Here is a 13,321-nt window from a genome sequence, read left to right as displayed (position 1 = left end):
TAAGATTATCACAAATGTACAGTTTTGCACCTGGATTATTGAAAGCAAAAGAGCTCTATTATATATATCATCTTACTGAATAGTAGAAGCTTGTCAAAGATTATTCATAGAAAAGCAGCTTTTGGAACTCATTATGTTCTCTAAGAATGTATGTTTTTGACTGGGCGCGGTGGCTCATGCCTGTAATCCCAGCACTTTGGGAGACTGAGGCAGGTGGATCACCTGAGGTCAGGAGTTCAAGACCAGGCAAAATCTCACCTCTACTAAAAATACAAAAAAAAAAAAAAGAAAATGTTTTTCAAAAATTACTTTTGAAAGACTAAAGCTCTGTAGTTGATAAAACTAAAAAATGTCTTTATGTATTTATATGGCAATAGAAACTGTAAAACACTTTATACCATTAAACACACATAGGAAATTAACATCTTCCATAAAATTTACCCTTTTTGTACAATTTGGCAATGCTAACAGCTGCAGAAAACATATTAACCAACCAACAATTGCTTCATTAGAAACTGCACCAAATCCAATGTCAAAAACGTTACTTTATTTTTCTAGGATGAAATGTCCTATTACGTACAAAAGAATTGCTGTTTAGAATTTGCCACAAGTTGTTAAAAACATAGCAATCTATTGCCTACAGGTAGGAAAGTTCTTGTTGCAACAAATTTTAAATGATTAAGCCCATATATATTTATATATATGAATAAATAGTACAGAAAAACTGTGATGTGATGAGATGCAGAATAATTTTATAATTCATTAAAATGTAGAATTCTTGCATCAGCACAGTGCATACAATATGTAACATTTTTTTAAAAAGTAAAAGGACAAAATAACCCATATTTAACTACTTCCATCTTAATATTTTAAGCAAAAATGTTTTCATATTGAGCGATTAGTCTCTTTAGTTTGTAAGCATAGGTTTAAGTGACATCTTTATGTACAAAAAGGAATGGGCTTCATTAGATAAAATTAACACAGAATAACCTGTACACCTGAGCCTGTAGTAAGAAATGGGGAACTGTAGCAACATCTTTCTTTTAAGAAACTGAGGTCTGGGAAAGGTTTTGCATAGCAGGGAAACATTAAAAGGAAAGCAAATTTTAAAAACAATAATTAAATTCCAGAAGTTGGTAGGACAAAGCTAATATGAGTTAGTGCAAAATCTAGTAAAATTTTTGCAAAGCTGCATAATCCAACTATGGCAGATTTTATAGAAGCTATTACCACAATGCAGTAATACAACGTGTAAGAACACTGAAAGGAAAAACATGCAAAATACATCCTCCTCTGTGGTTTCCATTTTCTCGATACTGCTTACACTACTTTTCCTTACGTGGAACAAACCAACCAACAAACAAAAACCAAACCCAGTCAACAAACAACACAGAGGATGAGGTCATCTAAAAAATGCCCTTCATAAAATGTAAGTAGCTGTCTGTAATTGGTAATTTGCCTGGTATCACAGAAGGTACAGATGGAGGCAATGTGTATCTTGTCATTAGTATGATCAACTGATGCAACAGGATTAGCACCCCTGAAGACTTTTCTTTGACATGATGACAATGGACTGGGAATGATAAAACGAAGGGCCACTGCTGTCCTGGAGAAGTCCAGGCACAATTAGATTCTTCTGCCGTTTATGACCTTGCAGCCCTCCCTCCCCACAAAGGCTTACAGATATTCATTAGCGCACATTCAAAGACACCTCTGTCTGTGGGAGAAAAATCATCTCCATTTATTTTGTTTCATATACATCCATAGTTGAATTTTAATACAAAAAGAAAAAATTAGAATCTGACAAATGTTTACAAACAAGATACCTTCAAATAGATTTTACTCATTTTAGCCTGGTGCGGAGTAATTGACAAATTGTACTGTTATATTCAAGGCAACAGAGTCTGTAGTCCAGGACCACCTAGCCCAACCTTTATGCAAGCTTAATTTTAATCTACCATGAACAATAAACTCATTGTTGATTCCCAGTTGTGTGTGTGTGTGCACATGTGTACATAGCAGCTCCTTTCATAGAAAGAAAAGACATCTAGAGGTCGTCTTGTACTTTTACCTACAGGAATCATGATAAGATACAGATGGATTATATGTAACCGGGGCTGGATTTTATAAGAAAAAATAATTAGCTGACAAATGAGGGCAGCAATAAAAAAGCGTCTTTTTTGCAACAATAAATAAATACAGTCAAAAGTTTTCTGTGAGACTCTAAACCAGCTTCTTCACTGAAGAGCAGACGTGGCATTTCCATGGAGTTACACTTGACCCCATAGTATCTTTTTTTCTTGCTTTCTTTTTCTTTTTTTTTCAATAAACAAAGTTTTCTCGCTTCTGCCACAATAGTAAAACCATTTGATCTTGACAAGATAATGGTGTCGTTGACTTTGCTTTTTTCTTGTCCGTTGGACAAAATTGGCCAAGAATATAATTGGACTGTTATGACCAATAAAAACGAAGTTAAGGTCAAGTCTTGTCAGGATAGCCTGACTAAAAACATCTGGCTCCTTAATTTAAAATAGTTCAGACAACCAGATTCTTGCTGTGTTTTATGTTAGGTTAACACGCTGAACTTTAAGAAGCTGTAGACTGCAGTTTGTTGTTATGAGACCTACAGAATATAGAAAAAAGGGAACAATTAAGCACCCTTCATTTTGGAAAACAATGATGCTTTATGCGGATGCCAAGGTCAGTCAGTCTGGGATAAGCAGCCATGTTCTTTCATCACCCTTGGCAAGTGAATATAAAAGAACGATGAAGAAATTTTTAACCTATACTATTAAAATTTTTCACTGTACACTAAACGATAACAGCTCACTGGAAAAAGCCAATATTTAAAATATATATATATTTGTCTAAAAAGATTACAACATTTTCAGCCAACTGGACAAATAGAGACATTTACAGAAGCATCACCATTGTGGTGAAAGATGTGTGTGTGTGTGTGTGTGTGTGTGTGTGTGTGTGTGTGTGTGTGTATTTACAATGATGAGAGGAATATAAAGGGAAAAATTATGCTAAAACAAAAGAAAAAGCAATCTTAAAATCACATTTTTCTATTAAAGTCCAGAAAGTCTCCCTTCTAGTTTCACAGTTTTATTCACAACTTTCATTAGTAAACCAAATTACTGTACAGTTATCAGGACTAAGTCAAAGGGCTTTATATTGCAATATTAGATAAATGCAGTATTCCAAGAGTTTACAATTTTTAAATACATTGCTCAACATGGCTGCTAGAATAAACTTTTTTACCACTATACATCTTTAACATTAAAAAATTATATTAACTAATCTGACTTTTGGGGGGCAATTTTGAATTAGGTAATCATGAGGTACAATAAAAAACAGTGACCCCAACATCCAGTTCTGATTCCAGTTAAAAATTCAGACTAAAGATATCACAATCTGTAAGAAAAGAAAGAATATGGATGGTATAAATGATGAATTATAACGAAGCGCAGTAATGAAAACAATGTGCAAACACTGCTGGAGATCATAAATTAAAATGGGAAAACATGCCAAAGGAAATTCTGGAAATCCATAAATAAATCAAGTTTCAATAACTGGCTAATTATGTTTCATTCTGCCTTAAATATGGAAAGCAATAGAAATTCCCTAAAAAGGCAACAGCGACTTGCTGTTATACAATTCTTCACGTTGTAATTTTTTTAAATTTGTTTGGACACAGGGTCTCACTCTGTAGCCCAGTCTGGAGTGCAGTGTCCCAATCATAGCTCACTGCAGCCTCAACCTCCAGGGCTCAGAATCCTCCCACCTCAGCCTCCTGGGTAGCTGGGACAACAGGCATGTGCCACCATGCCCGGCTAGTTTTTTATATTTTTTTTGTAGAGATGGGGGTTTCCTCATGTTGCCCAGGCTGGTCTCAAACTCCTGGGCTCAAGCGAACTGCCTTCCTTGGCTTCTCAACCTGTTGGGGTCACAGGCGTGAGCCACTGCGCACAGCTTAAGCTATTTAAGCAGAACTGAGCAAACTTCTCGATTCAGCTCCCATGTGCTTTAATGAAAATTATGTCAACTTGAGTATATTAAAAAGCTACATAAAATAACCAGGTGGCAAGAAGACATTCTAAGTGGCCCCTTCACTATGCAGGCCCAGCCTAGGCCTCCTTCCACCCTTTACCAAATTCCCTTTGTCTTGCCACGGGCCCCAGGACCCCCAGGCAATTTCCTCTCCTTCATCAGCAGTTGGCAGTAGTCATCCTCTGGGTTCTGCTGGCAAGCCTGGCGGCAGGGTAGGAGTCACATCCCTTGGCTTCTACCTCACAGTTACCACCAAAGGTCTTTCCAATTTAAAAAAGCAATTTTAGAAATTGAACCAGAGGAATAACCACGATGTACAAATCAAAAAGCATAGAGAGGCTTATAATGAGAAGTTGTGCTCCTCTGTCCTACCTTAACTCCATCTGAAATCCAGGCTCCCTATAATCAATCACTTTGACTTTTCAGTTCTCTGGGTAGATTTATTTATTTATTTAATTTTAATTAATTAATTATTTTTTTTTAAAGACAAGGGTTTCACCATGTTGGTCAGGCTGGTCTTAAACTCCCGATCTCAGGTGATTCGCCCGCCTTGGCCTCCAAAGTTTTTGGATTACAGGCATGAGCCACCACACCCGATCCCTATTTATTTTTTGAGACGGAGTCTCACTGTTGCGAGGCTGGAGTGCAGCGGGGCGGTGGGGCGATCTCGGCTCACTGCAACCTCCTCCTCCTGGGTTCAAATGATTCTCCTGCTTCAGCCTCCCGAGTAGCTGGGATTACAGGTGCCCACCCCCATGCCCAGCTAACTTTTATATTTTAGTAGAGGCAAGTTTTCACTCTGTTGGCCAGGCTAGTCTCGAACTTCTGACCTCAAGTGATCTGCCCACCTTGGCCTCCCAAAGTGCTAGGATTATAGGCATGAGTTACCACACCCTGGCAGGGCAGATTTTTTTTTTTGAGACAGTTTCACTCTTGTTGCCCAGGAGTGTAATGGTGGAATCTCAGCTCACCACAACCTCCACCTCCAGGGTTCAAGTCATTCTCCTGCCTCAGCTTCCCAAGTAGCTGGAATAACAGGCATGCACCACCATGCCTGGCTAATTTTGTATTTTCAGTAGAGAGTTTAAGTTCAGAGTTTCTCCATGTTGGTCAGGCTGGTCTCCAACTCCTAACCTCAGGTGATCCACCAACCTCAGGTGATCCACCCACCTCAGCCTCCCAAAGTGCTGGGATTACAGGCGTGAGCTATTTCGCCTGGCCCTTTTTTTTGAGACGGAGTCTCACTCTTATCTCCCAGGCTGGAGTGTACTGGTGTGATCTACACTCAAGGCAACCTTCGCCTCCCAGGTTCCAGTGATTCTCCTGCCTCAGCCTCTCCAGTAGCTGGGACTTACAGGTGTGTACCACCACATCTGGTTAGTTTTTTCATTTTTAGTGGAGACAGAGTTTCACCATGTTGGCCAGGCTGGTCTCAAGCTCCTGACCTCAGGTGATCCGCCCACCTCAGCCTTCCGAAGTCCTGGGATTACAGGCGTGAGCCACCATGCCTGGCCTAGGTAGATTTCTTACGCTGCTGTTTCTTGTTTTATCAACTTTTGTTAAGCCCTGCTATGGCAAATGACAACCAAGCTCAGTTACCCACTTTCCCACTTCCCTTTTTGAGTCCAAGTTTTATTTCTGTATAACTTAAAAATTATATAATTCCATGCTTTGTCTGTAGGCAGATTATAAAAGTTGACAATCTATGTCATTATTTTCCCTTTTTTAATTATTTTTGAGACGGACTTTTGCTCTTGTGGCCCAGGCTGGAGTGCAATGGTGTAGTCACTGCAACCTCCGCCTACCAGGTTCAAGTGATTCTCCTGTCTCATCCTCCCAAGTAGCTGGGATTACAGGCATGCACCACCACACCTGGCTAATTTTTGTATTTTTAGTAGAGATGGGTTTTCTCTAAATTGGTCAGGCTGGTCTCGAACTCCTGACCTCAGGTGATCCTTGGCCTCCCAAAGTGTTGGGATTACAGGTGTGAGCCACTGCGCTCGGCCTAATGGCATTATTTACATTATTACGACAACATAAATATTTTTCTCTGTAGCACCTAATGCTTTGCTAATAGGGCATTCTTTTTTTTTTTTTTGAGACAGGGTCTTGTGTCATCCAGGCTGGAGTGTAGTGGCATGAATATGGCTCACTGTAGCTTCTACTTCCTGGGCTCAATCCTCCCACCTCAGCCTCTGGCGTAGCTGGGACCACAGGTGCACATGACCATGCCTGGCTAATTTTTGTATTTTGTAAAGATGGGGTTTCGTCATGTTGCCCAGGCTGGTTTAGAATTCCTGGGCTCAAGCATCCTCCTGCCTCAGCCTCTCAATGTGTTAGGATTACAGGCATGAGCCACTGTGACCCGCCAATACGGCAATGTTACACAACTTTCTGTTTTTAGTTGTGTTTCTAATTGCCTTTCATTTTTATCCCTGACATTCTTTGGCTTAATCATAGCCTTATGTTTTTCTGTCTTAAATAAATTATCTAATGTGTGAGTCATTTGCTTGCTCTACTGACCCTCTGGGGAGTGCTCCATTCTCCTGCTAGGATTTGGACTGCCTACCACACAGCCTGCTTCCAAATGTCACTTTGGGTCAGAGTAATTCTCAGTGCTTTCCTGAATCTCTTGTTTTCTGAACCCAAATGAACAAATAAAAATTTCTGGCAGGGCTCGGTGGTTCACCCCTGTAATAATCCTAGCACTTTGGGAACCTGAGGTGCTTGGATCACCTGAAGTCAAGAGTTTGAGACCAGCTTGGCCAACAAGGCAAAACCCCGTCTCTACTAAAAATACAAAAATTAGCTTGGTGTGGTGGTGGGTATCTGTAATTCTAGCTACTTGGGAGTCTAAGGCAGGAGAATCCCTTGAATCCGGGAGGCAGAGGTTGCAGTGACCGGAGATTGCGCCACTGCACTTCAGCCTGGGCACCAGAGTGAGACTGTCTCAAAAAAAAAAAAAAATAAATAAATAAATCTGGCCCAGCGCAGTGGCTCACAGCTATAATCCCAGCACTTTGGTAGGCCAAGGCTGGCAGGAGGATCGCTTGAGTTCAGGAGTTCAAGACTAGCTTGGGTCATATAGCAAGACCCCGTCCCTAATTAAGAACATATATTATTAAAAAGGAAAAAAAAATTGTTTCATTATTTTTGATAGCACACATTTTTTTTTTTCCTGAGGTAGAATCTCACTCTGACACAACCAGGCTGGAGTGCAGTGGCACGATCTCGGTTCTCTGTAGCCTCTGCCTCCCGGGTTCAAGTGATTCTCACGCCTCAGCCTCCTGTGGAGCTGGGATTACAGGTTTGAGCCACTATGCCTGGCCAATAGGACATACTTTTAAAATTAAAACACCTGCCAAGAAAGGATGCCTTGAATCCTTACATGACTAAAAATGTATTTATTCTGCCTCTACACTTAACTGTTTAGCTGGACATAGACTTCTAGGCTGAACATCATTTCTTCTTAAACATTTAGATTTATTCTTCCACAACCTTCTAGTACTAAATGTTGTAACAGAAAAATCTGACACCAATCTAATTCTTATTTTATAGATTGTCCGTTTTATCTATGAGTTTCTTTTATTCTTAGCATCTGGAAATTTCATAGTGATTTATGTAGGGGTGAGTCTTTTTCCATCTGTCCACCTGGTTTATGATGTTTATCAACTGTCCCCCTTGTTCCCCCAACTCCTCATAGAGCGCAGGGGCTTTAATACAGTCACTGCTAAATTCCCTGTATCTGGCACACATCAGGTTCTCGAATTTCAAGTCCTGTTGCTCTAATCAGCTCAGGAAATTTTTCTTTTATTATTATTTTTGTTGTTGTTGTTGAGACAGGGTCTCACTCTGTCACTTAGGATGGAGAGCAGTGGTGTAATCACAGCTCACTGCAGCCTTAAACTCCTGGGCACAAGTGATCTTCCTGTTATAGCCTCCTGAGTAACTAGGACTACAGGTGCACACCACTATGCCTGATTAATGAAAAAAAAAATTATTTTTCTCGCTCTGTCACCCAGGCTGGAGTGCAGTGGCGCCATCTCGGCTCACTGCAACCTCTGTCTCCCAGGTTCAAGCAATTCTTCTGTCTCAGCCTCTCGAGTAGCTGGAAGCACAGGCACATTCACCATGCCAGGCTAATTTTTATATTTTTAGTAGAGATGGGGTTTCACTATGTTGGCCAGGCTGGTCTCAAACTCCTGACCTCATGATCTGCCCACCTCGGCCTCCCAAAGTGCTGGGATTACAGGCGTGAGCCATTGTGCCTGGCTCAGTTCTAGATTTTGTAGTTTCTTGGCTCTTGGTTGATAGCCTGCTGCCTACTTTTCTTTCTTCCTTGCCTCTGTGTGTGTGTGTGAGTGTGTGTGTGTGTGTGTGTGTGTGTGAGTGAGGTATGTGATATATTTTATTCCTTTGCTGAGAATTAAAATTGGATACTTTACCTGTGCTTTTCCTTCTTTTATTTATTTTTTATTTTTTAAAGAAGCAAGGTCTTGCTGTGTGAGTCACCTAGGCTGCAGTGGAGTGGCTTGATCACAGTTCACTGCAGCCTCAAACTCCTGTATTCAAGTGATTCTTCTACCTCAGCCTCCTGAGCAGATGGGACTATAGGCACTCATCACCAAGTTTGCTTAATTTTTTTTTTTTTTTGTAGTAGAGACAGTGTCTCATACTGTGGCCTAAGCTGGTCTTGAATTCCTGGCTTTAAGCGATCCTTCCCCCTCGGCTTCCCAAAGTACTGGGATTACAGGCATAAGCCACCTTGCTTGGCCTTTCACTTTTATTTAGGTAAACTGCCTTTAAAATATCCCCTTAGTAAACATCTTCCTTGCTACAGGAGAAGAGAGCAAAGCACATGATGACCTTTCCTCAAAGGAAGATCACTAGGTAGAGCACTGATTCTTACATTTCCTCAGTGCTTTTGTGTTATTAGCGGTTCAAAGAAAAGGTCTATGAGTTTAAAATCCAGGCTGGGCGCAGTGGCTCATGCCTGTAATCCCAGCACTTTGGGAGGCCGAGGCAGGTGGATCATCTGAGGTCAGAAGTTTGAGACCAGCCTGGCTAACATGGTGAAACCGCGTCTCTAAAAAAACAAAAAACAAAACAAAACAAACAAACAAAAAAGGCCGGGCGTGGTGGCTCACGCCTGTAATCCAAGCACTTTGGAGGCCAAGGTGGGCGGATCACCTGAGGTCAGGCGTTCAAGACCAACCTGACCAACATGGTGAGACCCTGTCTTAAAAAAAAAAAAAGAAAAATCCAGCTTGGCCCACAGAAAAAATATCCAGAAAAATATAACATTTTATGATTATAGCAACATAAATTAAAGAGAAAGTACTTAAAGCCCTCCCTTAGGGATCTTCCTCCTACTCTACCTGATAGAGCTGTCATGTCTGTACTCCTCAATTCACTAATCAAGATGTAAACTCATGAGAGCAAGAGCTCTGAATACCTTTATACATGCCCAGTGGCATTTAAGACAGCATCTTGCATTCTGTAGGTATTTGATACATGCTTTTTGAATTTTTTATTTTTATATTTTTGAGATGGAGTCTTGCTTTCTCACCCAGGCTAGTGTGCAGTGGCGCAATCTTGGTTCACTGCAACCTCTGCCTCCTGGGTTCAAGTGATTTTCCTGTCTCAGCCTCCCAAGTAGCTGAGATTACAGGTGCCCACCACTATGTCTGGCTCATTTTTGTATTTTTATCTTTTTTTTTTTTTTCATTTTTGTATTTTTAGCAGAGACACAGTTTCCCCATGTTGGTCAGGATGGCCTAGAACTCTTGACCTCAGGTGATCCACCTGCCTTGACCCAACGTGCTGGGATTATAGGCGTGAGCCACTCCACCTGGCTGCTTTTTGAATTAAAAAAAAAAAAAAAAAAAAAAAAGACCTTTAGGCAGATCAGCAACAAACGCAGCAATTTCCCAATATTTTGTCTATCCACTTCTCCTTGGCAGTAGATCACAAAACTGGAGTCTTGATTTTTTTTTTTTTAATATTTAAGGTTAAATTTACCATAAACTGCACTGGTTGAATCTTTCGACAGGACGGTATAAAGAGTTTAAATTGCTGAATTAATTCAGAACACTGAACCCATTTGCTCACCTGCTAGCTTTGAATCCTTTCAATTTCTGTACAAAGAATGATTCAAGAACTTCTGCACACTGGTAAAATGGGGAGTCACTTGGATTGTAGTAACGACAGTTATCAAAAATTTTGGTCATATCTGCCACAAATTCCGTCAGCTTTTCATAATACCGTCTTTGTACTCTTTCTTCCATGGTGGCAAGGTCTTAAAAACACAAAATGTAAAACATTTTCAGAGTTTTAAGGTTTTTCCAGTGTGAATATTCTCCGAGGTTCTAAGAAGTATATATGTTTACTGGGCAAGCAGTCCTGGAACCAGGCTGGTTCACACTGGAGGCTATTTTGCAATTCATGAAGAACATAAGAGTACTTCTCCAATTTTGTTTCTGATTGAGGTTCTAAAATATAAATCCTGATTGCTGTTAAGAAGGTTCTTTTACTTTCAGTTAGCTGCATAGAACAGCTCTTCCTTCAAGTGGTTTGAGATTAAGGAAACATAGCAACATGATCTATGCATATCTAAGTATAATACATTTTTACATGCAAACAATTTAGTATATGTACAAAGCAAAGGTGGGAATCCAGGATTAAGAACAAAATCTCTGTACTAGTGGCTTTATGATCTTTGTATTAGACGTTAATAACATCATTTTGCTTTATTCATTTTTATTGTTACCTTATATTTGTGACAAGTGAGACTGTCCTACCATTCATGACTGCAATGACAAAAGTGGCTACTTAAAATGAATGTACGGGAAAAATACCAGCTGATACAAATATTAGTATGTAACAGTGCAGGCAAAAAGTAGAAAGGAGAAAATCATTATGGTGCTAGATGGCTGTGATCTTGTGAACTAAGTATTTGGTCTTTGTCCCCCTTTCCTGATGACACTTAGCTCTTAACTGGCTGGAATCTCCGGAGTGACAAGTTTCTTTTGTATGTTAATGACTGGTGGCTGGAATTCCTTAGATAGCTTCGGGATGGGGGCTGGTCACCGGAAAGACCTGGGCAGGATTAGAGGGTAGGGACTTTTAGTCCCATCCCCCAACCTCCGGAAGGAGAGAGGGGCTAAAAGCTGATCACCAAAGGCCAATGATGTAATCACTCATGCGTACATAAAGAAGCTTCCCTAAAAACCCAAAAGGGCTACGTTTGAGAGCTTCCTGATACAGCTGAACATATGGAGGCGACTGGCGGGTGGTGCCCAGAGAGGGCATGGAAACTCCGTGCCCCTCCCCATAGCGTTGCAGTGTGCGTCTTCTCCACCTGGTGTTCATCGGGATCCTTTGCAATATCTTTAATAAACCGGTAAGTGTTTCCCTGAGTTCTGAGAGCTGCTCCTGAAAATTATTGAATCCTAGGAGAGGCTTGTGGGAACCCTGATTTATAGCTAGATGGTCAGATGTGCAGGTAAAACAACCTTGGGCTGGTGACTAGCATCTGAAGAGGGGGTAATCTTGGAGACAGAGCCCCCAACCTGTGGGATCTGACCCTATCTTCAGGTAGATAGTGTCACAATTGAATTGAATTAAATTAGAAGACACCCAGTTGGTGTCTGAGGCAGACTGCTGGATTGGTTGTTCCTGGGGCGAAATCCCCACCCACTTCTTGGTGACCAGAGATCACAAAACAGAATTCTCCCAGCTTGATTACTGTAGTGTGAGAGCACAGGAAAACAAGTTTATTTTCTGGATGTACAGCAGGCAACTGCTTTGGAATGTACTGACTGAGATAAATCTACCTGAAACAACATTGATCCTAGGAGAACGCTGGGTTTGAAAGAAAATTCTGTATACAATTTTACATAAAAATCTGAGAGAGCGAAAGGCCAGTAATCTCAAATCGATCAAGGGTGGATAGACATAGACAATATATTCCAAACTAAAGCTCAGTGAGTACTTCAGAATTTGAAAAAGTGATGTGAAAGTTCATCCAAGAAATCGAAGTACAAGAATACCTAAGAAACATCTGAAGAGTAAAAGTAATGAGAGAGAATTTTACCTGTCAGACATTAAAAAGTATTATCAATCTGTGATAATGAAGTGTGGCGGCATGCAGAGTAACACAAACACTAGTGGAGCCAAGTTCACAACAGGAACAGATCTAACTGTATCTAGTATAAGAATTTCACATATGTTAAGGATGCCACTTCAAATCAGCAGGGAAAGAAAGAGTTCATTCATGAATGGGTTTGCAGGCCCGGGTGGCTCAAGCCTGTAATCCTAGCAATTTGGGAGGTCTAGGCAGGCGAATCATCTGAGGTCAGGAGTTCGAGACCACCCTGGCCAACACATCGAAAGCCTGTCTCTACTAAAAATACAAAAATAAGCTGGGCGTGGTGGCACATGCCTTTAATCCCAGCTACTAGAGAGGCTGAGGCCGGAGAATTGCTTGAACCGAGGAGGCGGAGGCTGCAGTGAGGCAAGATTGCACCACTGCATTCCAGCATGGGCAACAGAGCAAGACTCTGTCTCAAAAAAAAAAAAAAAAAGGGTGGGGGAGTTGGGGTAACTGCTGCCTACCTATCTGAAAAAGAAAAGTTCTATCTGACATTATATGTCAAGATAATTCTGGATTTATTAAAATTCAAGGGCAAAAATTAAAACCATAAAAAGTACTATGAGACACAAAGCTGTAAATGTAATAACTGTATATACAGAAATGATTAAAATGGCAATTTTGTTATATGTATGTTAGTATACACACAGACACACACACATACACTAGTCTTTGAAAGCTCCCGTATATGTAGGGGAAAAAAATGTGTAAATGTGAAGAACTGTGAAAATACATATAGCTTGATTCCAAGCAAGACTTGGGACATCCATTCTGTAGGTTTATGTAAGGCGTTCAAAAAAGAGACAACACATCACACTAGGACATTCCTGTTTCATACTTATTTTATGTTCTGGTTACTTATTACTTGACTAATTTTCATTTTAATAAAGTATGTGAATAATGCTTGGACATTTTATGGTTCCAAGTTAATTAGGCATCCCTTAAAAAAAAGTCCTAGAAGGACACATAGGTGAGTATATATCATGGAGTAGGAAAAAGACTCCAAGCATGACACTAAGGGACAAATATATAATGATTAATAGACATAAATCCGGCTGGGCGCGGTGGCTCACGCCTGTAATCCCAGCACTTTGGGAGGCTGAGGCGGGTGGATCA

General features: G+C 40.5%; 1 protein-coding gene across 1 annotated transcript in view; it reads right to left on the bottom strand.

Annotated features, from left to right (window-relative positions):
• Positions 1 to 527: 527 nt before the first annotated feature.
• The window catches only part of BPTF (bromodomain PHD finger transcription factor), a 150,196-nt gene continuing 137,402 nt past the window's right edge, over positions 528 to 13,321 (bottom strand). Inside the window, 2 exon segments of the mRNA XM_032241187.1 lie at positions 528 to 2,623; positions 10,165 to 10,351. Coding sequence (XP_032097078.1) covers positions 2,587 to 2,623; positions 10,165 to 10,351 — 224 coding nt within the window. The 3' untranslated portion in view covers positions 528 to 2,586.

The sequence above is a fragment of the Sapajus apella genome, unplaced genomic scaffold (genome assembly GCF_009761245.1).
Source record: "Sapajus apella isolate SASKATOON/1434 unplaced genomic scaffold, GSC_monkey_1.0 scaffold48, whole genome shotgun sequence".
NCBI classification, from domain to species: domain Eukaryota; kingdom Metazoa; phylum Chordata; class Mammalia; order Primates; family Cebidae; genus Sapajus; species Sapajus apella.
This window is presented reverse-complemented; position numbering and strand designations above follow the sequence as displayed.